The 24,059-nt window shown below is 48.1% G+C and overlaps 8 protein-coding genes across 8 annotated transcripts; 4 read left to right on the forward strand and 4 right to left on the reverse strand.

Moving 5' to 3' along the window:
• Positions 1-120: 120 nt before the first annotated feature.
• TRVA0_015S00760 (F-box protein) lies at positions 121-1,569 on the reverse strand (the record flags this gene model as incomplete). Its single annotated transcript, XM_076684372.1, has 1 exon — positions 121-1,569. The coding sequence occupies one exon, from the start codon at positions 1,567-1,569 to the stop codon at positions 121-123; it is 1,449 nt and encodes a 482-aa protein (XP_076541340.1).
• Positions 1,570-5,546: 3,977 nt separating this feature from the next.
• TRVA0_015S00782 (uncharacterized protein) lies at positions 5,547-7,148 on the forward strand (the record flags this gene model as incomplete). The annotated part of the gene is made up of 1 exon (XM_076684373.1): positions 5,547-7,148. One exon carries the CDS (start codon positions 5,547-5,549, stop codon positions 7,146-7,148), a length of 1,602 nt encoding a protein of 533 aa, XP_076541341.1.
• A 1,124-nt stretch (positions 7,149-8,272) lies between these two features.
• On the forward strand, positions 8,273-8,794 carry TRVA0_015S00804 (GNAT family N-acetyltransferase; the record flags this gene model as incomplete). The annotated part of the gene is made up of 1 exon (XM_076684374.1): positions 8,273-8,794. One exon carries the CDS (start codon positions 8,273-8,275, stop codon positions 8,792-8,794), a length of 522 nt encoding a protein of 173 aa, XP_076541342.1.
• Positions 8,795-10,197: 1,403 nt separating this feature from the next.
• Positions 10,198-11,820, forward strand: ALG12 (dolichyl-P-Man:Man(7)GlcNAc(2)-PP-dolichol alpha-1,6-mannosyltransferase; the record flags this gene model as incomplete). The annotated part of the gene is made up of 1 exon (XM_076684375.1): positions 10,198-11,820. The coding sequence occupies one exon, from the start codon at positions 10,198-10,200 to the stop codon at positions 11,818-11,820; it is 1,623 nt and encodes a 540-aa protein (XP_076541343.1).
• Positions 11,821-12,481: 661 nt separating this feature from the next.
• On the forward strand, positions 12,482-13,054 carry MMF1 (RidA family protein; the record flags this gene model as incomplete). The annotated part of the gene is made up of 2 exons (XM_076684376.1): positions 12,482-12,692; positions 12,744-13,054. 2 exons carry the CDS (start codon positions 12,482-12,484, stop codon positions 13,052-13,054), a joined length of 522 nt encoding a protein of 173 aa, XP_076541344.1.
• A 342-nt stretch (positions 13,055-13,396) lies between these two features.
• Positions 13,397-14,434, reverse strand: GRE2 (NADPH-dependent methylglyoxal reductase Gre2p; the record flags this gene model as incomplete). Its single annotated transcript, XM_076684377.1, has 1 exon — positions 13,397-14,434. The coding sequence occupies one exon, from the start codon at positions 14,432-14,434 to the stop codon at positions 13,397-13,399; it is 1,038 nt and encodes a 345-aa protein (XP_076541345.1).
• Positions 14,435-14,865: 431 nt separating this feature from the next.
• RAV1 (Rav1p) lies at positions 14,866-18,907 on the reverse strand (the record flags this gene model as incomplete). The annotated part of the gene is made up of 2 exons (XM_076684378.1): positions 14,866-18,777; positions 18,824-18,907. The coding sequence occupies 2 exons, from the start codon at positions 18,905-18,907 to the stop codon at positions 14,866-14,868; spliced, it is 3,996 nt and encodes a 1,331-aa protein (XP_076541346.1).
• A 1,557-nt stretch (positions 18,908-20,464) lies between these two features.
• Positions 20,465-23,215, reverse strand: TRVA0_015S00914 (uncharacterized protein; the record flags this gene model as incomplete). Its single annotated transcript, XM_076684379.1, has 1 exon — positions 20,465-23,215. One exon carries the CDS (start codon positions 23,213-23,215, stop codon positions 20,465-20,467), a length of 2,751 nt encoding a protein of 916 aa, XP_076541347.1.
• Between the last annotated feature and the right edge of the window lie 844 nt (positions 23,216-24,059).

Below are 24,059 nucleotides of genomic sequence, written 5' to 3' on the forward strand. Positions count from 1 at the left end.
GAACATTTTTAACGCTGTTACACTGGATGTTGTGAGGCCACGTAACAACTACTTTATGTACTCGTTACAGCACTGGTTAACCCGTCCGAGCTAACTACCGGTACAGTCTTATAGAGTAATTCATTTTAATAACGATGACCTGGCCTCAACAACATCCACATCATAGAGAATAGTTGTGTTTCTGTCAGTACGCGTAATCCACGGCATCAAGTTGTCTACCCAGGTTAGTTTCTGATTCGCTATCAACTGGATACGCGACAATTTCGGACTCCCGTTGAGAAATGAAGCCACCAGGCCTTTAATAAAATTGTAGCCGCAGTGGATCTCACACTGGCTAAGTTGGTCATAATTATTGACATCAATCTTTAAGAGCTCCAACTCTTGGAACAATGTATCAAAATTTTGATAATCAGACAGCTTTTTGCCAAACGAACCAATAACCAAATCCAAGCGCTTTATTCCTAGACCTGCACTGGATAGCTTCAAAAACTCATATGTACTGAAGCGTGTAACTTGCTCACACCTAATACTCAGCCATTCCAAACTATTCTTAACCGAGAGAATTGTTTGAATAAGTAGATTCGAGGCATCGTAGGAGCAGTATTGGATCCTCTCGAGCTGTTTGGCTGTCGATAGGTCCACACAAACAAGAATGGAAGCCATAGGGTCTGAACCCGACCCGTTGTAGTTGAACAGATCTGATACTGAAAGGAATTCTACGCCAGATGGAACTAATATTTTTCCACTTGGGGTATAATTCTCTCCTAGACCATTAATAAGACGAAGGTACTTAATAGAATCCGGCATCCAACACGACCGGAAGATGTCATTGGTAGTAAATACCTTTAGTGTGACCAGATTCTTGCACAAAACAGCCAAATCGGACCATTTAATCGGAGTCCTGTCTTTTGATCTCCATAGCGGCAATTGGATCTCCACTTCACTGTAATGACATTCATTTTTGATAAACAAGTCCTTAATGTTCATGTCGTCTATGTCGAGCGATGCTAGATCCTTGAGGTGGTAATCGATTGCCAGATAAAATTCTGCAATGGGTTTAAGTGCATCCAACATACTTTGAAATGCTAGGAACCTGTCATCTCGCGGGCCTGGTTCGTACCATATCCTGACTTTGCGAACTTGCTTGAAAAGAACAGAAATGATCTCATGTGCATGCTTATCGTCTTCTTCTTCTTCTGTGCTGGCACCGTTGTAGAATACGGCCATTTCCACCGTGTTCTTGCTAACTGTTGCGCGGAATTGTTGGTTCGACACCAGATTTTTTAATTGCTGATAATGCACCAGCTTATATTTGTCTGTCTCTTCCTTTACCTTGAGCCAGGGGCGACCAATGTGGACGTAATCCGTCATTACGGTTTCTAATCGGTCGATCACATAACTACATCCTGTACCTATGGCTACCGTTCTCCAGATCCGCCTCTGGCACATGCAATGCCATTGTCTTGACACTAATCTCAGCTCGTGCCAGTCGTTATAATGAAGGTAATCAAGAATGAGCTCATGCAGTTCAACCGGAAGCCTCTGCAGGCAGTCTACATCCTTTCCCATGTTGATACCACTTAAGAAACTTGAGGATAGAGAGGTTAAAATAATACGATGGCAAATCTGTCCTTTGCTTGCAAGGCCTCTATTGATTTAAATACACTAGCACTAGAATTTAAATCCTATCGACAAAGTTACTGTCGCTCACCCAAATTGACTTAGAGCAACATCGTTGAATTAACGCAACCTCTTTAGTCAGTTAGCATTAGGAACTAGCCACAACTTTCTTTGACAACACATCTTATGATAATGTATATAAGACCATCTGTGCACCATGGGTAGGTAGATAGGCTGTAATACAAAAGCGTATGGACAGTACAGCGTAGTGGGGGTATTTTCCTTTCCAATAAGGATAAAAGCTGCTTGAGGACTAGCGACGCTAATATGTTGAATTATTTGGTGGAAGCGACTTTTATAAAATGATATCCACTGAGAAAGCTATAACAAATGAATCTTGAGTCTATTTCTAGCGAATTGAAGCACCTACCGATTTGTTAACGGATAAGGTTGTAATGCAATGCAAACTGTTGATTCTATGATATTGTGTTTTTTTTATTTCTCTCTGACGATAGCAAAGATTGCTATAGAGATATTGCCATGGTGGAATCTACACCAAGCAACCGCGATGCCGTTCCAGCTACGGCAGCAGATTACAACGCGTTCGGCCGAGCGAATGCTGCATATTACATCAACCACTTGCGATTGTACGATCGACATTCCTCATTGGTGCTGGCTATTCCCTTGGGCTTCGGTGACTGAGTACCCGACCGTGTGCCCGCAAAATAGGAACGTCGAGAGAGTCCGGGGTTTCCAGAAATTATATCAGCTGCGAGTACTGGCCTTGATCGCCTATGGGAAAACTTATGAACCCAGTATGAGGATCAGCCTTTTATGCGGGACTCTGAACTGCTTTAAACCGGCTCATATTGTTCAAGAGAGCCGGCAAAAGCACTCTCATCGCAAAAACTGCGACATAACTTCCTGCGCACACAGCCCGAGGTGTATCCGAGGCGCAGGAGAGGATTGAACGGTCTCCGCCATTGCTTCTAACATAAAGTGCTGTAAAATATGACTATATAGATTTGCATTACGGTACTTCCTCCTGTCGTAAATTTGTACTTTTCATGGGAAGTCTGTCAAATATTTATGTGTACCACTACTGGTGCACAGAAAGTTGAGGTGACCTTGCACAGCCGTGCAGAGATCGATCGATCGATACTCAGGGGCGCCGCACAGTGCCCTACAGCGCGGCTGTGACACCACGCCAAATGGTTGACTCAGCGATTGGACTTTGGGCAGCAGGCGGCTATTGCCTTCAGTAAATCGGGCTCTGCTGAGCAGTTATAATAATTATTAATAATAATCTATTCGCGTCTTGTTGAGGCAGAGACATCACTGAAATACATGTACTTATAATCTTTCAAAATATGACAAGATCATTCCATATCAATTTGGTCACATTGCCGTATCGCATTTGCGTCGTGAGGATTGGTTACCCCCCCCCCCCCCCAAAGGTCCGGGAAACAGTTCTCCTAGGAGATTAAAAACCGGACACCCTTCAACTCTGGGGTTGACGGTGCGCGCTAGCGGGCTAGTCCGCTCTTGGGCGACGGCCCTTTTGGAGAAATTGGGCCAGTTTTTCGTGTCCTGCTTTCGTGCGGAGAAATTTCGGCTGGTCAAAATTGCTGCTTATCTCCTGAACGAGGGGCCTCTGTGTCTCATAGAGGGGGCACTGGGCATTTTGGGCAGTTACATCACTTGGAAATTGATCTACCAAATGACTATCACGGTACTGATTTGAACAGGCTAGGCGCTTTAGGAAATTGATGTCTTCCTGCACTTCTAGCGAATAATGAAAAAAATATTATCGGTACCGGTAATACCCTAGTACCGTTGTATTAGAATTGTAGCAATAGGGTACAATACAGACCCAATTGATATAGCAACCTGAGTATCTAATGATGAAAAGGAAATGAGAGCCTGCCCAAGTGTTGTAAGCCCTGCTTTGTCTTTGGGGATGTACCTGTAAAGCAGACTATGGATGGGTTTACAGCTCTGGTAGGGGTGAGTATGCCAAGCACTCATTGGTAAAGTGTCTGTTGAAACCATGTAACAAGCCTGACAAGTGAGCCAACTGCATTGGTATTATATCTGCTGGTAGAAGCTATATAACAACTGCAAAAGTATCATTGGTCCCCTTATAAGTTAGTTAAACTTGTATGCTATATTGCTTTGTGTACGCCAGAGCACGGTCCTATATATTGTACCAGAGTTGTGGTGTAAATGGGTTTGGCCACAGAATGGAATATGCTTACCGCAAACGTATCTCAACACTCCAGACTGCTTCTGCCCCCTTTGCATTACAAGCGGCTGTCGCGAGCTTTTCGCTACGGCTGTGGTCCGCCATTACAACATGTCACTATATTTGTAGCAGGAGGGATGCGCGCAGTGTGTGCACACCCATTTGCGTCTCAATGTTTCAGGGCATGTGCACAATACATATTCTATGGTGCATAGCATGTCATCGGTTCATCTATAACTGTGCGGGTTTATACTCCTTGTTACGGACTACCTTCAACTGAATGAGGCTGACAGTGCTTCGCTAGCCGATAGAAACCGCCGTTGGGCGACGGCTCTCTTTAAGGAATTGGGCCATTCTTTCCAGTCGTCCTTTTATCGCGAGTGATCTCCTAGAGGAGATGATTTTTCTGAGATGATGGTATAGCCTCCAAGTAGCTTGACATGTGAGAAGGGGCTTTCACCTGTTTGCAACGTATTCTAGCCTTGGAGGCTATGCCTGGGGCCTGGAATAAGAACTTGCAAGCCGGCCAGGAGCAGCAATTGGGCGAATGACTGCGTAAATCATACATTCAGATACATCGTAAAGCTAAAAGAAATTCAAGCAATCAAAATAAAAAATACCAAAAATAGACTATTCTTAAACCGGCGAGTTTTTGATGTGAGCGATATCTAGGAGATCCCAAAGATCAGTCAAATAACCCCGGCATTTGAACAGACATGACATTGTTTACCATACAAGGAGACCTGTCACAAAAAAACTGGGCCCCATTAACTACCCGCCATACAGGAACGCGGCCCAGAGCCTGGGTACGAGACAGCATCCGTGCACAATGTGACAAGTGGAGCGCAATCTCGGTGACTCAGTGGCTGTTCTTTGGCAACTAAATATCTAAGCTCAGCCCTAGTCCTGGGTAATTGTGCAAAGAGCTTTGCCTCGCCTAGAGCCTTCTATTGGCATTTAGTGATATAACGCCCCGGTTAATGTACTCCTTGGAAGCCAAGCCTTGTTGCTGTTCGGGGCGATCTCCGTGCATCTGCGGCTGACACGTCTCCCGATCGAGATCGTGGGTTGCCGTTTTTGGTGGCTGTACCTGCGCACCGTGTGCCCGTGCATGAGACACAAGGCGAAATTAAAAACATTCAGCGCGACCAATCTGCAATCGCTTGTCTCGCATAATGGCAGTCAAGCTTGCCATGCATCCACAGCAGGAGTGCATATCTGTTTCGTCTTAAGGGTAGCACTGCCATTACAAGATCTGCGCGCCCTTGATGCTTTAATCACAGACTATAGGTCAAGTTTTTTTGTTTTCCGACCCTTTTTGGAGATTCCGATTGTATATATTTCCTGCTTATTCAGTAGACGATTTCTGTTTAACTGTTTGGTGTATTGTTGGTGAATTTCTCCGAGACCGGCGTGCTTGTACGAAGCAGCCGTATATATTCGAAGCTACTCTTAAGCGATTGTTGTTAGAAAAAGCTCAAAAAGCTATCCGTTGTTACCGCTACTAGCGACTTCCCGAGGTCAATATTGGTTATAACAATTCCAGAGATTCCCGGTAATTCATTGTTATAACTGGTCTCTTTTGCACGCTGCGATATACGACTCAGTCTTCGCTGCTTGTTGATTTGCCTAAATCCGCTTACCAGCAGGCAATTTTGAATTAAAGCAAGCCCAGATTGATATGATGGCCGTGATGCTGACCGGGTCTCGAATCGTTCAAGTGGCCCTACTGGCGCTGTCCGCGTTCACGCTGCTAGCTTCCGTCTCCTATTTGTACGGGCACGAGAAAACCGTGGATATGGCCCAGTGGCTGCTTAAATCCCAGCAGCAACAGCCAATGGCTAACATGACGGAGATATACATGGGATTGGCCGATCGCGTCGAGAGTGAGCTACTGGTTGCGCTCACCGCGCAGGAGAAGCTCCTCAAGGAACAGATGGACAAGACGGCAAAGGTTCTGCAGGAGCAAAAGAAGGGCGAACAGCAACACAGGGTAGAAGAGGAGCAGCACCAGAAGGAGCTCGAAGAGCTGAAGAAAGAATTGCAGAAGCAGCAGGCGAACCGAATTGTGAATGTCGCCTCGCTTCAGAGCGAGGAGCAGAAGAAGAAGCAGGAAGAGGAAAGGAAGAAGAAAGAGGAAGAGCAGAAAAAGAAGAAGGCGGAAGAGCAGAAAAAGAAGATGGAGGAGGAGAAAAAGAAGAAGGAAGAGGAGGAAAAGAAAAAGAAACAAGACGCCATGAACAAGATCCACGATGCGCTGAAAGTAGATTACCACGAAGACGAGCTGCGTCGGGAAACCCAACTGCTCAAGCCGTACAAGTTCTCGGAGGAAGACTATGTAAACGGCAAACTCGAGCCTTCGGGAAAGAAGATTGTCATCGTTTCAGCGTGCGATAGCCGGTTCAACAAGACCCAGCTCGCTCAGGTCATTGCGAACCGCGATGAGTACGCCAAATACCACGGCTACGAGCATGTATTCATCGACTCTACTGGATATTCCGTAGAAGGTGACAAGGGCAATTGGAATAAGGTGCCGGCCATTCGAGAGGCGTTCAGAAGGTATAAAGATGCTGAATGGTTTTGGTGGCTCGATGTCGATGCTTTCATCATGAACGAAACGATTGATCTTGCTGAGCATGTGCTGCATCCCAAGGTACTAGCTGAACGACTTACTTACGACCGCCCCATTATGAACGTCGACTACAAGTTTGTCACCCGCTATCCTTCACGGAAAGAGATTGACGTCAATAACATTGACATAATCCTGACGCACGACAACATGGCCTGGAATTCGGGTTCGGTGTTCTTTCGACGCTCAGCGTGGACGGAAACGTTCCTCGAGATGTGGGACGATCGAAAGTTCCGAGACGCAAAGTTCCGGCAGGTAGAACAAAGTGCCTTGACGTACTTGGCTCTGGGACACCCGCCGTTTATGTACCATTTCGGGCAGGTACCACAGCGGCTCATGAATGGCTACCACAGGGAGCATTGGGAGTATCTCGAGGGCGACCTGGTTGTGCATTTCGCTGGTGGCGCTAAGCATGGCAAGCAGTTCCACCGGCTTTGGCAGCAGTATTACGATTCTAGGATCCGGGTCCCCACGGAGTATCAGATAGAGCCAAACTACAAGAGAGAACAGGAAGAACAGGAGAAGAAGAAAAAGGAAGAAGAGAAGAAGAAGGCAGAGGAGAACAAGAAGGCAGAAGAGAAGAAGACCGAAGCGAAGAAGAAGACCGAAGAGAAGAAGAAAGCAGAAGAGAAGAAAAAAGGAGGCACAAAATGAGTGTCAGAGTTGTATTTTCGTCAAGTTCTACACTATTATGATTGGATACATAGTTCATGGTAGTGGATCTACAGGTATTAGTTTAGACTCCCAGATAGGACGGATGAGATTGGATTGCCCACGGAAGGCGAGAAGGACACCGTGCTCTGTTAGCTTATGTGGTTTCAAATCTTCAAGAAGCACCTGCGGTACGTGTGGCAGTGCAGCGAACTGAGGATCTATGGAATGGTGATCGGCAAAATATAGTAAACTCAGTAGTACCGTTAATTTCTTATCAATTGCTTCCTTAAGTTGGCATTCAAAAGAAACTATTACATATCTATACTGCTAACCTCCTTTGATATTTTCAGAGTAGGATAATGTCAGGTCATTCGTCGCTAACACCAACATTAGTCCGTACTCAATAAACTTACAATCCACCCAAATCTGCTTTGAAATTTGTATGCTACCGTATTACCGGTACCAGTACGTACAGCTGCTTTGGTACCCGTTACAGACAGGTAATACATGACAGGAAAATTTATTCGCTCCAATTGCTGTACATGATACACAATTCAATGTAAAAACAGCCTCATCGACTGTTCACAGCTACAAGACTACGATAGAGTACACAGTTTACGGGTACTGTATGGCAAATTTCGCAAGCGTAGATTCTATACCGCTCTATACACATCACCTCATAATTTGCGGGCATTATTTCGAGCTCGCAGTCTCCAGCCTTAATCGACCAAAAATCACGCCAAACTCTCAACGGTCTGTGCTCGGCAGGGTTTGGGACGAAAAACGCCGAAAGTCGGGAATCTCACGTGAGCGTATCGGGGAAATGAGCTGATTGTGGGGCGGCCCCGACCCATATGTGAATGAACGGGAATGGAAGGCGGCCTGTTTGAAGGCGGATCCGGCGTAGGTTTGAAAAAAGAAGGACGTTTTGCATACGAAAACCACCCGGAGAGGCAAGACCTGCGTGGGAAGCTGCACACCACACCGTATAATATATAAAATCCGGGGAAGGCGGCCCCTAACTCACTTTGCTCATTTTTGGTAGCTCAATTGCGGAGAAATAGAAGAACTTTGAGGTGGCAGAAATTTCGTGGATTTTTTGGTGACGTTATTTATTCAGAAATATGCTATTCGAGTCGATAGTGGAGGCCCCATTGCGAGAGATGGCGCTAAGTACTCTCAGGTCCAAAGATGTTGAGAGTATACGGGTCTTCACGAACACTCATCTCGACGTCCAGTACTCGTCGACCTTTTTCCTCCAGTTCCTCGTCACTCGGGGCTGTGTGTGCTTGCAATTATTGTCAGAGGGGCGGATTTTGGGCGTTATCTCCGGCAGGCTCTCCTTTGATACGACCTTTTCCGAGGACAGCTCAACCCTAGAAGGGGATATCTACACCCTGGCAGTCGAGCCAGAGGTGCGTCGGCTGGGTCTCGGGGCCCGGCTTGTCGACGAGATGATCCAGCGGATGGCGTCGATAGCCGAATATGCGGGTAAGCGGCTTGGCTCCGTGCGCCTTGACGTCAAAGCGGCCGATGCTCCAGCCCACCAGTTCTACAGGAAGCTGGGGTTCCAGCCCGTCGGTACGAAACCGAAATACTATGGTCCTCTCGGAGACGCAATCTCAATGACCAAATATTTGCTCTAACGACCCCCCACTTATTTATTCATGCATGTTGTTTTATACAGACTTTTAATTTATTCGTTTTATTATGCTCTATTTAGCTAAGCAATTGCGGTTATTTGGGGGATACACTACAAACCTGGGCCGGCTTATTACGTGACATAGTAGAACCAGAAAGGAATAGGAGGACAATTCATCAATTGGACTTAGTCTAAGGGACGGTTACGGCCATCGGTTGCAATGTCTTACCACAACCATTAGGGGTGCAGGTCTAACGACATTTGCCGACGTAGCATAAGCGCTCCGAAATGTTGTACAGTATATACGTAGTGGTGCACATGAAGCCGCCGTATAGCTGCGTTATATGCTTGTTATATTGAAATAGCTGTATCCCGCTAGCTGGATTCATGCTTCAAAATACTGTACCAGTAATCTGGTAAACCGCTTTGTTGATCCCTGGTTAACGGTGCGCGAATCGTTACCTCGGTAGCGAAATCTGTTACAAATTTGTGATGAGGGTGTAACAAAATATGCCTTGCTGTGTTACAAGAAACTGTAACGGAGTTGTTACACGGGGACGGTTCGTGGGGGAAACCCCGTTACCGGTACTGTTACAGACGAAAAAAGAGCTACTTCGTATCCGAGCTACCAGATGATTACTTGTTGTTATTTGAGCCCCTCGACAAATTATTACAGTTCAAGAGTCTATAGGATATACGTACCGGTAATTTGTTCCACTGGTGTTGTCCGTCGCTAAATAAATCGGTGACAAATCTGCTACGACCGTCTGACGAAGTATTGTTACGGAGTTGTTACTCAGCGAAACCGAACAATTCGTGTCCGAAATGCCAAAAATTCGACCAACCCAAGTTAATCTTTACAAATAAGATTCCCGTCAAGCACAGTACATGCTAATATCTGTCCTAGAATAATAATCTATTCAAATGAATGCCAATATACCGGTAAGTGACTTCATAGAGCCCGCTTACCTCATTAATGTGTATGACTCGTCAGTGTGACAACCTAGATCAACGAAATGTTGGAACCAAAAGTTGTTACGCACGAAACTGTAACAAAGTGTTACAATATTTTGCGACTACACCGTGTACGTAAGAGTACGGAATTGGGAATTGGCCATTACAAACATTTGTTACAACATTTGTTACACTTTAACTCTCCGACCCGCGGTAAATACTCATCGCCTAGTACAACATTCGTATCCGGATATATCAAAGATTTACTCATCATCTAGGACAACTATCCATCCCCGAGATATCAATCATTTAACCAATTTAACTATCGATCGATATTAAGTACCTATCACATAACAGCGTATTCTGATGACCCTGTCAAATATCGGGAGGTACATATGTAAGGTCCCACCGGTTCAACACGGAACACCGCATACGGATTGATTTTTCACCAAAATGAAGGTCGACTGGCTCGATTACGTGTTCATCACGGCAATAGGAGGATACGCAATTGCGTCCCCTTACACCAAAGTGGAAGAGTCGTTCAATATCCAGGCAATCCATGATATCACATACAGCCTACCCCTGGAAAAGTTTGACCACATTGAGTTCCCCGGCGCAGTGCCGCGATCCTTCATAGGAGCCCTTCTCCTCGGCCTGGCGCTGAAGCCGCTCCATTGGTACATGGCATTTGACTCCAAGTTCGACCTCCAGCTTCTTGCGCGTGGCACCCTCGGCCTCGTCAACGGCTTTGCCTTGATCCACGTCCGCCACACGCTCGCCGATAAGGCCTGCAATAACAAGCGGGACGCAAAGATTGTCGGATACCTCTTCATGCTGTTCAACCTAGTCCAATTCCACCTTGTCTACTACTCCTCGCGGACCCTTCCCAACATGTTTGCGCTGCCATTGACCAACTTTGCTATCGCTTCCACTCTCGTAGGGAATTACCCGATTGCCATTGCACTGCTGTCGTTTGCCGCAATTGTGTTCCGGGCCGAAATTATCATACTCGCCGGATCCCTGGGTCTGACGCTACTCGCCATGAAGAAAGTGTCGCTCCCCGTGGTATTCAAAAGCGGCATCTTTGGGTTCGGCGTGGGAGCTGGGCTATCCGCTTTTTTGGACTCATTCTACTGGCGACACTTCCCGATGATCCCAGAGATATTCACAATTGTATTCAACGTTATTCACGGTAAGTCTGAGCTGTGGGGCGTAGAGCCTTTCCACACGTATTTCACTCGGCACATCCCCAACATGATGACGAACCCGACTCTACTGGGTCTAGTACCAATTGGTTTGTTTGAGGACCCGACGCGAGTGCATGCGTTGAGAACTCTAGCCATTGCGTCCTTCATCTTCGTCGCTGTTTACTCCTTCCAGCCGCATAAAGAGTGGCGGTTTGTTGTGTACATCATGCCGGTGCTGAGTCTCCTCGCTGCCAATGGAACTTTGGTGTCGTACAACCACCGGGCCAAGGCATTGGCATACAAGGTCATTCTCGGCGTAGTCGCCTTGACTACTGTTGCCAGTTTCGGTGTTTCGCTGGCTAAGCTTGCGACGTCGTCGCTCAATTACCCCGGCGGCGAGGCTCTCAAGCAGTTCAACTCTTTGGTCACCGAGGATCCGCGGTTTGCAGAGTGCAATCTTACGGTTCACATGGATATTCCAGCGTGCATGACTGGAGTCACTCGGTTCGGCCAGATCCACGACTCGATCATTTACGACAAGACTGAGACTACTGAGAAGCTTGAGCAGGTGTGGACTTCGTTTGACTACCTTATCACTGCTAATGGCGAGGCGTCTGCCTTCCCGTCGGTATCCGGATTTGAGTGGCGGCCAGTGGCAGCGGTTGAAGCCTTTGACGGGCTTAGCACGGACATTCTCGAAGAGGTTATGAACAGCTATTCCGATGAAAACTACTACTGGTCTTTGATTGACAAGCTGAGAGCATCTGGCGGATTCAAGGAGGCAGGCCAACAGTTGTGGAAGCGAATTGTGCGAACTGCTCCAAAATCTTTTATCTATAAGAGGGTGTGTGTCGGCAACAACTGTGGCCAGTGTGATGTCACTGAATAATTGTACATATATAAATAATAATACCTAATACCTACGCGCAGCGTAGCCCCAGGGGGGTTTGGGGGGACCAGTCCCCCCAATTGTCTCGATTCCATAATACGCCAGCCCAAGTATACCAGTACAACTAACACACTGGGGCTCCGCTTCGCGGAGGACTTGTAAACATATGGTTTAACCGGGGGAAAAAATTTCGGACTGAATTATACAACCTTACAGTTGGGAGGCCAGCCCCCCAAACCCCCCGGTTAAACCATATGTTTACAAGTCCTCCGCGAAGCGGAGCCACGGGGGGTCTGGGGGGCTGGCCCCCCAGGGGAGTGCCGCACGAACCGCGGCTGAGCGCCACACCGCATGAAAAATTTCGGACTGAATTATACAACCTTACAGCGTAGTATTCAGAACACCATTTGTGTCCCGGGTAAGCGGCCGCGGACAGGGGACCCAGGCCGCTTGTCGGCGGAGGCCACATGAGAGTAACCGGGGATTTCCGCGAAAACCAGAGATAAAAAGAGGTGGAATTCGGAGAAAAGGCACTTCAATTGAGCAGCTTGTTTGGTCTTGAAAGAACTGGAAAACTACCTAGAGAGTCCCAATTGGATCGGACAAGTGTCGACCTGCGAAAACAGCAAGCGAAGAACTGAAAAATTGACGCGAAACAGCCATGTTGAGAGTTCGAGCGTGCACCCCACAGCTTCGGTCACTGTGTACACGAGTTAGACGACCCGTCACCACGGCTGCATGGCTATATAAATTCCCTTCTTCTCGCGCTTCATTCTCCACCACCACCACGAAAATGTCCGGAGTTACCCCAGTTACCACCAAGAACGCCCCAGTCCCAGTCGCTGCCTACAGCCAGGCCATCAAGGCCGGTGGTACGTAAACAATTCATTGTCTGTGCTGTAAAACACTAACTGGGTATATAGGCTTCGTCTACATCTCTGGCCAGGTCCCACTGACCCCAGACAGCAAGTTTGTCGAGGGCGGCAAGGAGGACATCAAGATCCAGACCCGACAGGTCCTTGAGAACCTCAAGGCTGTTGTTGAGGGCGCCGGCTCCTCCTGGGAGAAGCTGGTCAAGATCAACATTTTCATCACCGACATGTCCAAGTTCGCTTTGGTCAACGAGGTTTACGCCGAGTACTTCGCCAACCACAAGCCAGCTCGATCCTGCGTTGCTGTCAAGACTCTTCCACTTGATGCTGACGTTGAGATTGAGGCTGTTGCTCTTCAGTAAATATATGATGTATTGGAAAATATGTATATTTGATTTATTTGTGTTCGATGGCTGAGATGCAATTGACCAAACCCCGAAATCAGTTGATCAAAACCCAAGATTGGTATCATCAAATGGCCGATTTCTTACTGGGGCTCTGCCCCAGACCCCGTTGGTAGGGGGGTTGCACCCCCAAACCCCCCTCCTCTTTGGATAACACATACCGGTATAATCCAAATTGCTATCTTCAATTGGAAGTTTGTTTTCCATTCATCAAGTCAATGATTCACACAGTGACTAGCTATTGTAACTCAATTGTGTGCTTAGAGCAATATAGAACAATTATTGAAGAAGCTAATTGGATTACTTCTTTTCCAACAAACCATACTTGACAAACGACTTAATCGTTTCGACAACGCTCTCCTTGGGCGACTTGAACTGATATCCGCCAATCAAATCCACAGTCAACGCATTGTTAATAGTAGGCAGTGAGTTATTAAGCAACTTGATAGAATCAATTGTCGAGTCAGGCTTAGCCAGCTTGTATCCTGGCGCAACCTCGTGAGCATACTCTACAACCTGCTTCCCAGTAAACGGCCCGCCAACAAGAATCAGCCTCCTTCTGTTCAACTTCTTGGCATTGTTCAGCGTGTAAACAGCAACGTTGGCAACATCTTCGACATCAACAGTGACTGTAGCCATCTGCTGTCTGGATATCGGCTTGGATCCCGTGACAAGTTCATGCAACAGTCGCACAGAACTCCTAATTGGGTTCGTATCAACACTCAGAATAGACCCGCATATAATGGAAGGCTCTAGCGCAGTCACAGCAAAGCTAGGCTTCTCCTGGTCTACAAACTTCCACAGTGCCTTTTCTGCCTCTGTCTTCGACACAGTATACGCGATGGAGAGGTTCGTTGCATCTTTAACGGTCAGGTTATTCCAAGACGTTTCGTCGATGATTCGATTGACTCGTTCCGGCTCATTCGATCCACCAGCGTCCATAGTCAGATAGCTTGAAAGAAACACAAACTGATCCAACTGCGGAGCATACTGCTTGGCAGAACGTGCCAGATTAATGGTCCCACGGATTGCTACATCAATCAGTTCTTGATGTTTGTCAGCGAACTTCTCAAGCTGGAGCGGGCTTGCGGCATGGAGCACTTTGGTGATCTCCGGGTGGTTCTTCAACAATTCGTCATAGGCATTATCCTTCGATATGTCCTCAATTTGCTCAATTGTGAAATTCTTCGCGTTGGAACCAGCTACGCGTAGGACTTCCTTGCCCTTTGCTTCGGATCGCACCAACGCAAGGACTTTGAACGCGTTCTCAGCCAGTGCCTTGACCAAATGGAGGCCAACGAAACCCGATGCTCCAGTAAGAAGAACAGTACCAGCCATGGCAAAAAAAACCAAAATGCGAATATAAAGATGTATTGGATCTCGTATAAATGTGCCTCTATATATTTATCATATCGGTATCTTTGTTTCCGCGATTAAGTCCGATTACCCCTCAGATCACCCCCTGGCTGGATCCCCGGACTAAGTTCCTTCAACAACGGTACAGGGTACAATGTAACGGTAGATTTTTTACACAAAAGCCATTAACTCTGGCATCGGCTTTAGAAATCATTGAAACGGATATGTACGATTATATTACATTATGTTTGGTCGTACTTACACCGCTATCTCTTCCCCATTAGATTAGATACACTTCGTTGAACCGGGATTTCGGATCAACGTTTCAAAACTGAGGGTCTGTTAATATCAGCGAATACTACTTTTTTCTACAGCGTAAACATATTCACTTTAAGGTCAATTGATATAAATATTTACATTCCAAAGCTAAAGGAAGACATGTCGGGCTCCTGAAAGGCAACGGCAGCTGCTGGCTTCAAATTGGCAAAGCTCTTTGGAGTCTCAGCAACCTTCTCATTGAGAGACACACTGCTCTCCATTGGTGCACCTGTCGGCGTTGTTACCTTCTCCTCTGGCGTAGGTGTGGCCGGGACGGAGGACTTCTCAGTCCTGAATTGCCACTGTTTAAGCAAGTCCAGAGCGAGCACGTCACACCCCATTCTGCTGTAAATAGAGGCTGTCTTGAGAACAAAGTAAAACTCTTGGTCCAGCGGCAGGTCGCCATCTTTCGAGTCGATGCCGCCGTACGTGGCTTGGTTATCCCGCAGCCACCGGTACAGCTCAATTAGAACAGGATCATCGGTCAGGAAGCTCTTTACTCCTCGCGCCGCTACAAGTGACTTCGCAGCACTCTTTTCCACGTCGCTTTCAGCGTCATATCCCGCAAGAGCTTCAATCGCTTCCTTGCGGTTACCAGTCGCCCAGAGGCCCCAGCTCAGTGTCCATCTGTCACCCTCATCTCGCGCCTTGGGCAGGATTTCAGTCTCAATGAGGTTCTTCAACACGGGGCCCCCCTCGCCCTCATAAACTCTTGCTACTGCTATCGCCAATGGGATGTCCTTTACCTGACGAACAAGTACACTAACTGCGTCCTTCAACGAGTCGCCCAGAAGGAAGAACGACGCGGCATACTCAAATCGATGCTTCCCCAGCAGGGCAAACGCATTTTTGAGTGCAGCTGATTTCCATCGCGGCTCGCTAAAGTCGTTCGATAGCAGCTTAATGGTTTTCGCTTGTTCCTTGTGCCATGAGGCAGTACGCCATAGACCTACTAGTATCTGCTTCTTCTTCAGGGCAAGATAGTATAGAGTGCATGCCACCGGATCACGCTTGCCGTCGGTGCTAAAGTAGTTTCTTCCCAGCTTTTCAAACAGTTCGATAAGCTTCTTTTTTCGCAGCCAGTATGGGAATCCGACCTCGCGAACAACCGGCCATAGCAATGGACCCGAGGTGGATTTCTCTACAAGCTCAAACAGGATATCTTGGTTCTCGCTGTGCAGGGCCCAGTTGAAATCTCGCATTGACATCGACTCTTGGATGCCGCGGTGGATTTTGTACAGCCTATAACCCAGGAGGTAGTTAACTCCGTTTGAATCAAGCGACCGGCGGTGGACTTCAATCTGATTCAGCGCTTCGACAACGCTAGCCAGGGTGATCTGCTGGTGCCGAGTCAGATAGGGCAGTGTCACTCTTTGTAACCAGTCGCCCAACTGCTCAGAGACTGAGTCGTCAAAGATGCTTTCGGTGCTGAAGCTTTGGCGTCTGAATAGCGCTCGATGACTGCTAGCTTCGCTGGCCATGCCACTATCGCTATCAAATAGATCAGAAGAGAACACCTTCGCTGCATCCATCCCGAGATCGCTCGAGATTTGAATGATCATCGATGGCTCAAGCACTGGGGTAAATTTTAGCTTTCGCAGCAGCGTAAGCAGGACTCGCTTGACGATGTGTATCTTGCCAGCAAAAATCGACTGAATCAGTAACTGTGGATGGTAAATCGGCAAAGGGCCATTAATAACAGCAACAATATCGAAGATACTTGTCTCGTGTCCCTTTTTTTCATCGGCGGAAATAGTATTACGAGTCCCCAGCAGGTTTCGTGTCGTAGAGTCCTCATAAACGTCAACTTTCTCGTCCTGTATGAAGAACTGGTTGCCGGCCCCGACCACAAACGTTCCATTCTGAAGCCAAATGGAGTCGCCGATAGGATGTGACGTGAAGGGAGAAATGTCTACGCGCTTGAATGGAGCCCACGACGAAGTCTTGTTGGTGTAGTCGAATCGCAGCTCGCAGTAGAGAACGACTTGCTTGGCAAAGCCGACTCCAAGTACGCTCTGAGCGTCCGGCGTAGACGTCCAGTCCAGGTCGCTAATTGTGTTCTGCTCTGAGAACTCTTCTTCGAACTCCAGCAGTTCGTTTCGCATATCCCAGATTGCCAGATGGGTGCCTTTGGCGTTTGAGGTAGCGACTTTACGCGTAGACGATACCTGCACTTTTTCGATATCCGTAAGGCCGGTCTCCACATTGCCACTCTCAAGCCATTCAATATGGTGCCCTTCCGCTTCAGAAACCAAGGCAGTCCAGCTTCTTAGCTGTCCAGTGTCGGACACAGTTACAAGTACATCTCGCTGGTACACGTCCAGGGTGCGTCCCAACGTCGCCCTCCAGCCTACGGGGTCCACTACTACTGCTTTCTTGATAGAGTCAGTAGTAGGGAGCTCAAAGGTGCCTGCAAGCTCAATCTTGCCGGACTCGGAGTCCCTCGAAGGTAACTTTACCGCCCACATGCGCACGTCCTGCCGGTTGTTAACTGCAATCAGGTGAAGGCACGATACTTCTGCTTCTTCTGGTAGCAGGAATAGAGCCAGCGGGTCTGCTGCTTCACCATTGCTGCCGCTACTTGGCGGATCTACCTTGATGGTGGCAATCTCGATGGCAGGAGTTACTCTGCAGTCCCATAAAACCAGTTGTTTAGTGTCCAGTAGTGAGATCAAGTATTTTCCGCCACTGACAAGTGCTGCCTGGTTAATATGCCCTTGGATTATCGACACTCGTTTCATAGTAACGCCCGATTCCACGCGCTGAGGCCTCCAGAGCATATTTTCAGTGAAACGCGAGAGCGACAGAAGGGACTCACCGTCGGCGGCTCGCATAATGCGCTGGACAGACTTGTTGTGCCCAGTGAGGATAGACTTCAGGAACAGTCTGTGGTGATGCTGGCGGTGGTGATGATGGTGAGTTGGTTTTAAAAATACATCAAAGAGCAGTCCGTAATGCAACAGGGCTCCTACTTTCATGTCATGTACGAGAATAGATATGTCTTCTTCGACCTTGGGGTCCATTGTCGCGAACCCGCGAAGGCTTGTGAAGTTGGCGTCAAGCTTGTGCCTCCGAGTTGCGCTCAGCACTGTTACTTTGTCCATGATTTTCTCGACGCGCGTGAGTTCGTGGCCCTTGCCTCTCAGTCGCGCGTTCTCAATGGTATAGACGCTCATTTTGGACCCAAATAACACACATACGATCTCGCATTGTTTCTTAGCTAGCTGGACCAGTTCCGGAGTCGCTGGGGTCCTCTTAACGGTCGACTCAATCGCCTTGGCCACGTGATCGCTATCGATGATAAACGGAATTGGGTCGCATTTAACGCCGTCTTCAATCATTTGGCAATTGCGCATGTCAATGCTCGCCCACAGCTGTAGATTTGAGCTGTCGGAGGAGTCAAAGGGGGACCATAGGCGCAGAACTTTGTCTTTAGCCTCCGTGTACAAGGAATTGTCAATTGATTGGCTCGCATGGAGTGGCTGTTTCCATTTTAGGAGTTTGACGGGGCTCGGGTGAGGCAGATAGATAAAGTCAAACGCCGTATTGTCCACATCAAACGAAAGTCGCCGCCATACTTTGACCAGCCTATCGTTTTTGGCAATTGTCGCTACGAGCATCGAATCGGGCGAAACGGTCAAGCAGTCCACGGCGTTGGCCAATCGCTTACTCCAAATGAGCCTTGGTTCTTCGTGGGAACCGGCCATATCCCCTGGTACAAGCCACACATTCAGACTCGCCGAGCCCGTTACAATCTCATTAGAGTTGCTCCACGCCACAGCCGTTACCTCGTCTGCTTCGTGTATGCCGTAGGCCAACTCCCATTTAGGCGGGCGGTCGTACATGATGAGCGGGCTCAGCACCATTACCTGGGTGCCACAGGCCACAACTATGCGCCCCGACTTGGGATCAATTTTGACTGCATTGCCATCTTGCGGGAGATAGACTGTTTGGAGCAGCACAGTAGTATTATCAAGGATGATGAGGTTGTTCCCCGAGCAGTATACCTATTACATTAGTTTCGGCGCCTTTTTTATCACTTCAACAACATACCACTAGCCGAATCTCGTTCCAATATGCAGTGTCTACTGCATTGGGTCGCTTATTCGGCTCGCCAGGCAGAAACGATATCGTCATTGGCTTATCTGAAGCGTTCTGTTCCCTGCTCTTAGAAACAAGAGGCGGTGGGCGCTAAGTGATTTAGCTGATATCACGTGATACTTTAAATTGGCGAAAATTATCTGATCGAGTGATTTCCTAGGCAACGGATATCAGATCTGATAAGAAGTACGGGTGCCGTGTTGGGTAGTGCTCGAATCTCCTCCATAATAGATTAAGCCCCTATATGCTATTTGAAAAGAGGTAAAGAGTCAACGGTTTACAATGATATTCCAGCTAAATCTACTTTCATACCGGTAGCCCGGCTATCAGTGCATACATTCCACATAAGAGCCATTTTGGGCCTACGAAAACCTTTAACGGTGGTGTACTGCGCGTGGTACCATCAAACCTGGATATCAGCAACTAATGCGCACACTCCCAGCTGTGCTTATATGGTGACTTTGCTAATAGTATCCTAGAAACTGAGGAAATCGCTACAGGGCCGTCTATATGTAGACGTAAACCAGGTTTGGATTTTGCACCAGAAGAGTTCGGATGTTGCCTTCTATCATCTTGCACAGAGGAACCATTTTACCACGTAGAACTTGCTTATAGCGAGAGCGAGAATTTCATTTTTTGCCTAGCAAGTCGACTATACTGTAGCAGACAGTGCTCGCATCCCATCTATATAGAGAATAATCCGTTGAGCAGGTCTTAAGTAATTGGATTACAGTTTTTCTTGATATTCCAGCTCTATGTTTTTATTGTACCGGCTGGGCTACCTTTGTATACGTTCCCTTAGGATATTTACTACCGTGCATCCATTGAGGAGGAAGCAACGGCGGCGAAACGGTTGGGTTCAACCGAGAATGCCCGCTTCCTACTCCTTTGAGTTGCTGCGCCATTAGCCCAACCTGCCCGTTATTAAATGCTCCTAAATAATAACCGGTGTATGCAATTGTCAAGCTAAGCTGTACCATCAATTCACATTGCCATCAGTTACGTTTGTAGCCGATTGATGGATCACTTGGGGGCCAGACCCCAAGCCCCCGCAGCTCGACTCCGCTGAGGAACAGACCTGTGAAGCTTACGGAAATATCTCCGCGAAGCGGAGCCCCAGGGGGGGTTGGGGGGACTGGTCCCCCCAAGTACTTTGGCTGGAGCTTATTACTACGTAGTTGGGGGCCAAACCCCCATAGTAATGTAGTAGAGATCTGTGAAGATATCTGGAGGGTTAGGCATGTGCGGCATGACGTTATGCAGCTGCATGTTTCCCAATGCGGACCCGCACCGAACCAGCCATTTCAATTTACGTATTCACGCTACACCTTACAGGTGTGAGGAATCCAAAAAAATTTTATCAAAAGTGGCACGACTTGATGGTCTCATTGAAACTCTAGTAGATAGCAAAGAGATGATAGAGGCGGAATGTAGAGAGTAGTAGGAAACAAAACACAGATTGATAATTTGTCTTAGACAAGCTCAAAAACCTGGGGAAGACCAGCCGCGCATCAATTCTTAATTCTTAGAAAAAAATCATATCAATCGTAACAAAAATACATAGGTTGCCAAAAAATAAATGGTTGTTTTATATCACATTTTCATGCCAATCATGCGAGAGACAATTATAACTGGCATGCAAAGGGTCTTGACAAACGTGGCCATGGTCTCAATGACTATAGATACCTGGTAGAGGATCCACATGAGAAGTAACAGCTCGACAAGCACGACGACGCTCTGCATCGATGGCGCTATATCGGCCACAGCGTCGACGGGCTTGAGTACAATGGAGAGCTTTGCGTAGGACCGGAACGCCTGGACAAAGTTACTAAACACGGGCTGTACCCCAGCGGTCATAGAGTTCCACGTCGCGACCAGCCCCGTTTTTTCCTTTCCGGAGTCTTCCGCCGCCGACTCATGCTCGGAAAAATGGTCAGGCGTAAGGCTGCCTGATGGGCTGACTGATTGTGGCGCATGTATGCTTCGCGACGAGTGCTTACTCCGTAGAGAAGGGGCAAACGACCGCGACCGCGATTTCAGGGTCCGATAGCTCATCATAGAGGCCCCGTCAGGAATAGTCGGCGCAATGGTCTGTCGCGAGTACGTAGAGCGGATAGAAGGCGCCCCAGACCGCATAGACGGCGCATCGTAGATAGCAGATGCCGGCGGAGCGGTTGGCGTGTGTAGTGGATCGTCATTGAGAGGGTGCGAAGGCGTAGAGACCTTTCGCTGGAACACAAAGTTCATGGCTTTCTTGAACTTGCGCCGCCTTCTCTCCTTGGCCTCGTAGTCATCGTCAGAGTTGTAAAACCCTTCCTCTTCTTCTGCTCTCATGTCGGAGTTGTAGTAATGCAAATTGGGCTTGGAGTCGATTAAAGCTGCGCTGGTGATGGTCGGAGTCTTAAGTAGTAGGGCACCGGCCGGTGGAGGTGGTGTTGACGGGGTGTGTTTGAGATCGGCAGATCGCATTGCGCGCGAGCGCGCCGTGGATCGGGAGCGGCGCCGCCGCCGCATTGAGGCGGATGCATGAGCCGCAGGGAATGCGGCGAACCTCTCGTCGTCGTCGTAATGGTGGCCTGACTCGTCCTCGACGGGCGGCGCTTCGTGGGGCTCCTCGGGCTTGGTTCCTTGGGGGTCTTGGGAGTTTCCCCAGAGGTAAGCACCGGCGGTGTCAGAGAGATACTTTTTAGTAGACAGCCAGTATCCGTAGAGCTCTTCGCCGTGGTCTGGCTCATTTTTCTCCTCTTCCTGGGGGGGATGATGAGGTGTCGTCGGTTTGAGCGTAGTATGGGACACAAATGAAGTCTCGCCTCCGCTGACTCTTCGTCGAGAAGGGTGGGGGACAACCTCTGGGTGGAGCATCATTGGCGTCGCCGGCTGGGACTGAGGGAGGTGGTCGAACCCTCCAGGCATGGTCGGAGTGGTCATTGCCTGGTTGGATTGGTCAATCTCCTGAGGCTGGCTCTTTTTACTCCTCAATTTCGTAATCAGCGCCTTTGCAGAGTACTTGGACGGATTCGGGTCGGCTTCAAAGAGCATGTTACCAGCCTTGGAGGCAGCTCCTCCCATTGAGACCTTTGGCCGGTATGGGCCGGTTGGCTGAGGCTGGGTGGGATCGAGAATAATGGGATTAGGGGGTGGAGGAAGCAATGGCTCGTCGTCGTCATCAAACTCGGGGGAGCCGATGGAAGAAGGATGAACGAGAGACGGAGGACGCGAATGACTGGGTCGGTGGGGGTGGTGGATAGAGTGGTGTGACTCGGAGATTGCTGGAGACGGTGGAGGCGGCAAACTGTGGATACTTGGGGCGTGAATAACTGGAACACTCTCGACCATTACAGGAGAGTGCCTTTCAGCAACAGTTTCTCGGGACTGTGGTGGCGGATTATACACGCTTGGCGGAGCAGCTACGGTTTTGTAGTCTGAATGACCATCGGAGCTCGACGATCGAACAGGGGAGTCGTCGGTCTTTGTACTTCGGCTGTCACTGCTATTTTGTTTCCGTTTGGCCCGTCGTTTACGTTTGGCGTTCTCAATTTCGTCGTTCACTTGGTCATCCTCAGTGTTGATGAACTGCTGCCACACGCCACGTTTGCGCCTTTCCTCCTCTTCGGCCTCTCTCTCACGCTGTTTCTGCCGGTTTATATCATCCATGTAGCTGAAATAGCGGTCTGAGTGCAGTTTCTGCTGTTCCTGTGCCACGCGAGCCTCGTAGACCGCCCGCTTCTCAGCCGCAGCATTCCTTTTGAGGTAATTACGGTATTGATGGTGGTATTTCTGAGGAATTGCGTTGAACTCATGGCCAGCAAACTCATCTCCTTCACCAAAGCTAGCCTTCTTTTTCTGTCGCATCTCACGGGGAGCTTGAGGGACTGGCATAGAAGCAGCATCAATGTGCTCTCTCATTTGCAATTCATGCCGATGAGCTTTTCGGATCTGCTCATTCTCAATTTTTTCTTGCTGGTGCTCATTGAACCCCGGCCCATATACATCAGCGGCCTTGATAAAGTTGTGTTTCTGGCGGAACTCCTCCTTTTCTGGTTCAACGTCGACCTCGCTCGCCGGGATCAGCGTATCGTGGATGATTCGAAACTCGGAATCGTCCTTCAATTCGCCATCATCGCCGTAAAAGTGCCTCGACAGGTTATCTTCATTGTCCGATCCACTGTCACTGTGGACGCGCTCGTCGGCAATGCCTGTGGTACGACCGATTTTGCCTCCAAACGTCGACACCCGCTTGTTGAACGTGCGCAATGCCTTGTTTATCTTCTTCTTGGGCCTCGGGGCTTCAAACACTTCGCCCAGCAGGGCGTCTGCCGAAACCACAACCGGAGAAGCACTCATAGACTACACACACACACACTAAGCGGAACCAGGGTGTGAAGTGAATTAAGACGAAGAAATAATTTTTTTTACCCCCGACTGGAATTACAAAGGGCGTATAATATTTTCTCGTCAAAACTCCTCCTCTGATCCGTGTGTAATCAAAATTCGGGTGGTTGGTTCACTTCGTCCTTTGAATCTCGGCCGCCCAGTATAAACCACGCAGCCTGTGCGTATATGGGGAAACATGCACAACGCCGACACACCAAAAAGAAAAACAAAGACGGGCCAGGAGGTTCACCGCTGTCTTTTATATATTATGACCTGAGAGTGGTTGGGTCTGTGTGGCTATTTCAAAGGATAAGACTTTGATTCTGATGGGGGGTATATATAACACACGGTATAAGGGGGGATGGTGCCTCATGTCAAATAATACCATTGTTCCGTGGTGTATTTTTTTCGCCGCAATCGTCTTCGATCTTCATCACATGCAGTACGATATATTTCTGTATAATTGTTGCTCTGCTGTTAATATATCAATTAATTGTACGATTATAAGCATATCTTTATGAATTATATCTGGTTGTACCGGTATGTAGTTAAAGTTGTTGTGTATCTGTCAAATCTGTCAATCTTTTTGGTGGACACGCCAAGCACCGGACCCAACCACCACTTCCCCTTTGCTCCATTACTTCATATATATGAGGAAGAGGTGAAGATTTTGAGGAGACCCCTCTCCAGTTGTGCAGTAGTACTGCTTCAAAATGGATTAATTTAACCTATGACTCCCCATGACCCTCTGCATTTACCAGCAATGTATATTCTTCTATGGCCGATCAACTCCTTTCGCGATCGTAATGTGGAC

Source organism: Trichomonascus vanleenenianus (assembly GCF_965637985.1).
Source record: "Trichomonascus vanleenenianus strain CLIB 3782 genome assembly, contig: TRVA0_015S, whole genome shotgun sequence".
In the NCBI taxonomy this organism is placed as follows: Eukaryota; Fungi; Ascomycota; class Dipodascomycetes; order Dipodascales; family Trichomonascaceae; genus Blastobotrys; species Blastobotrys vanleenenianus.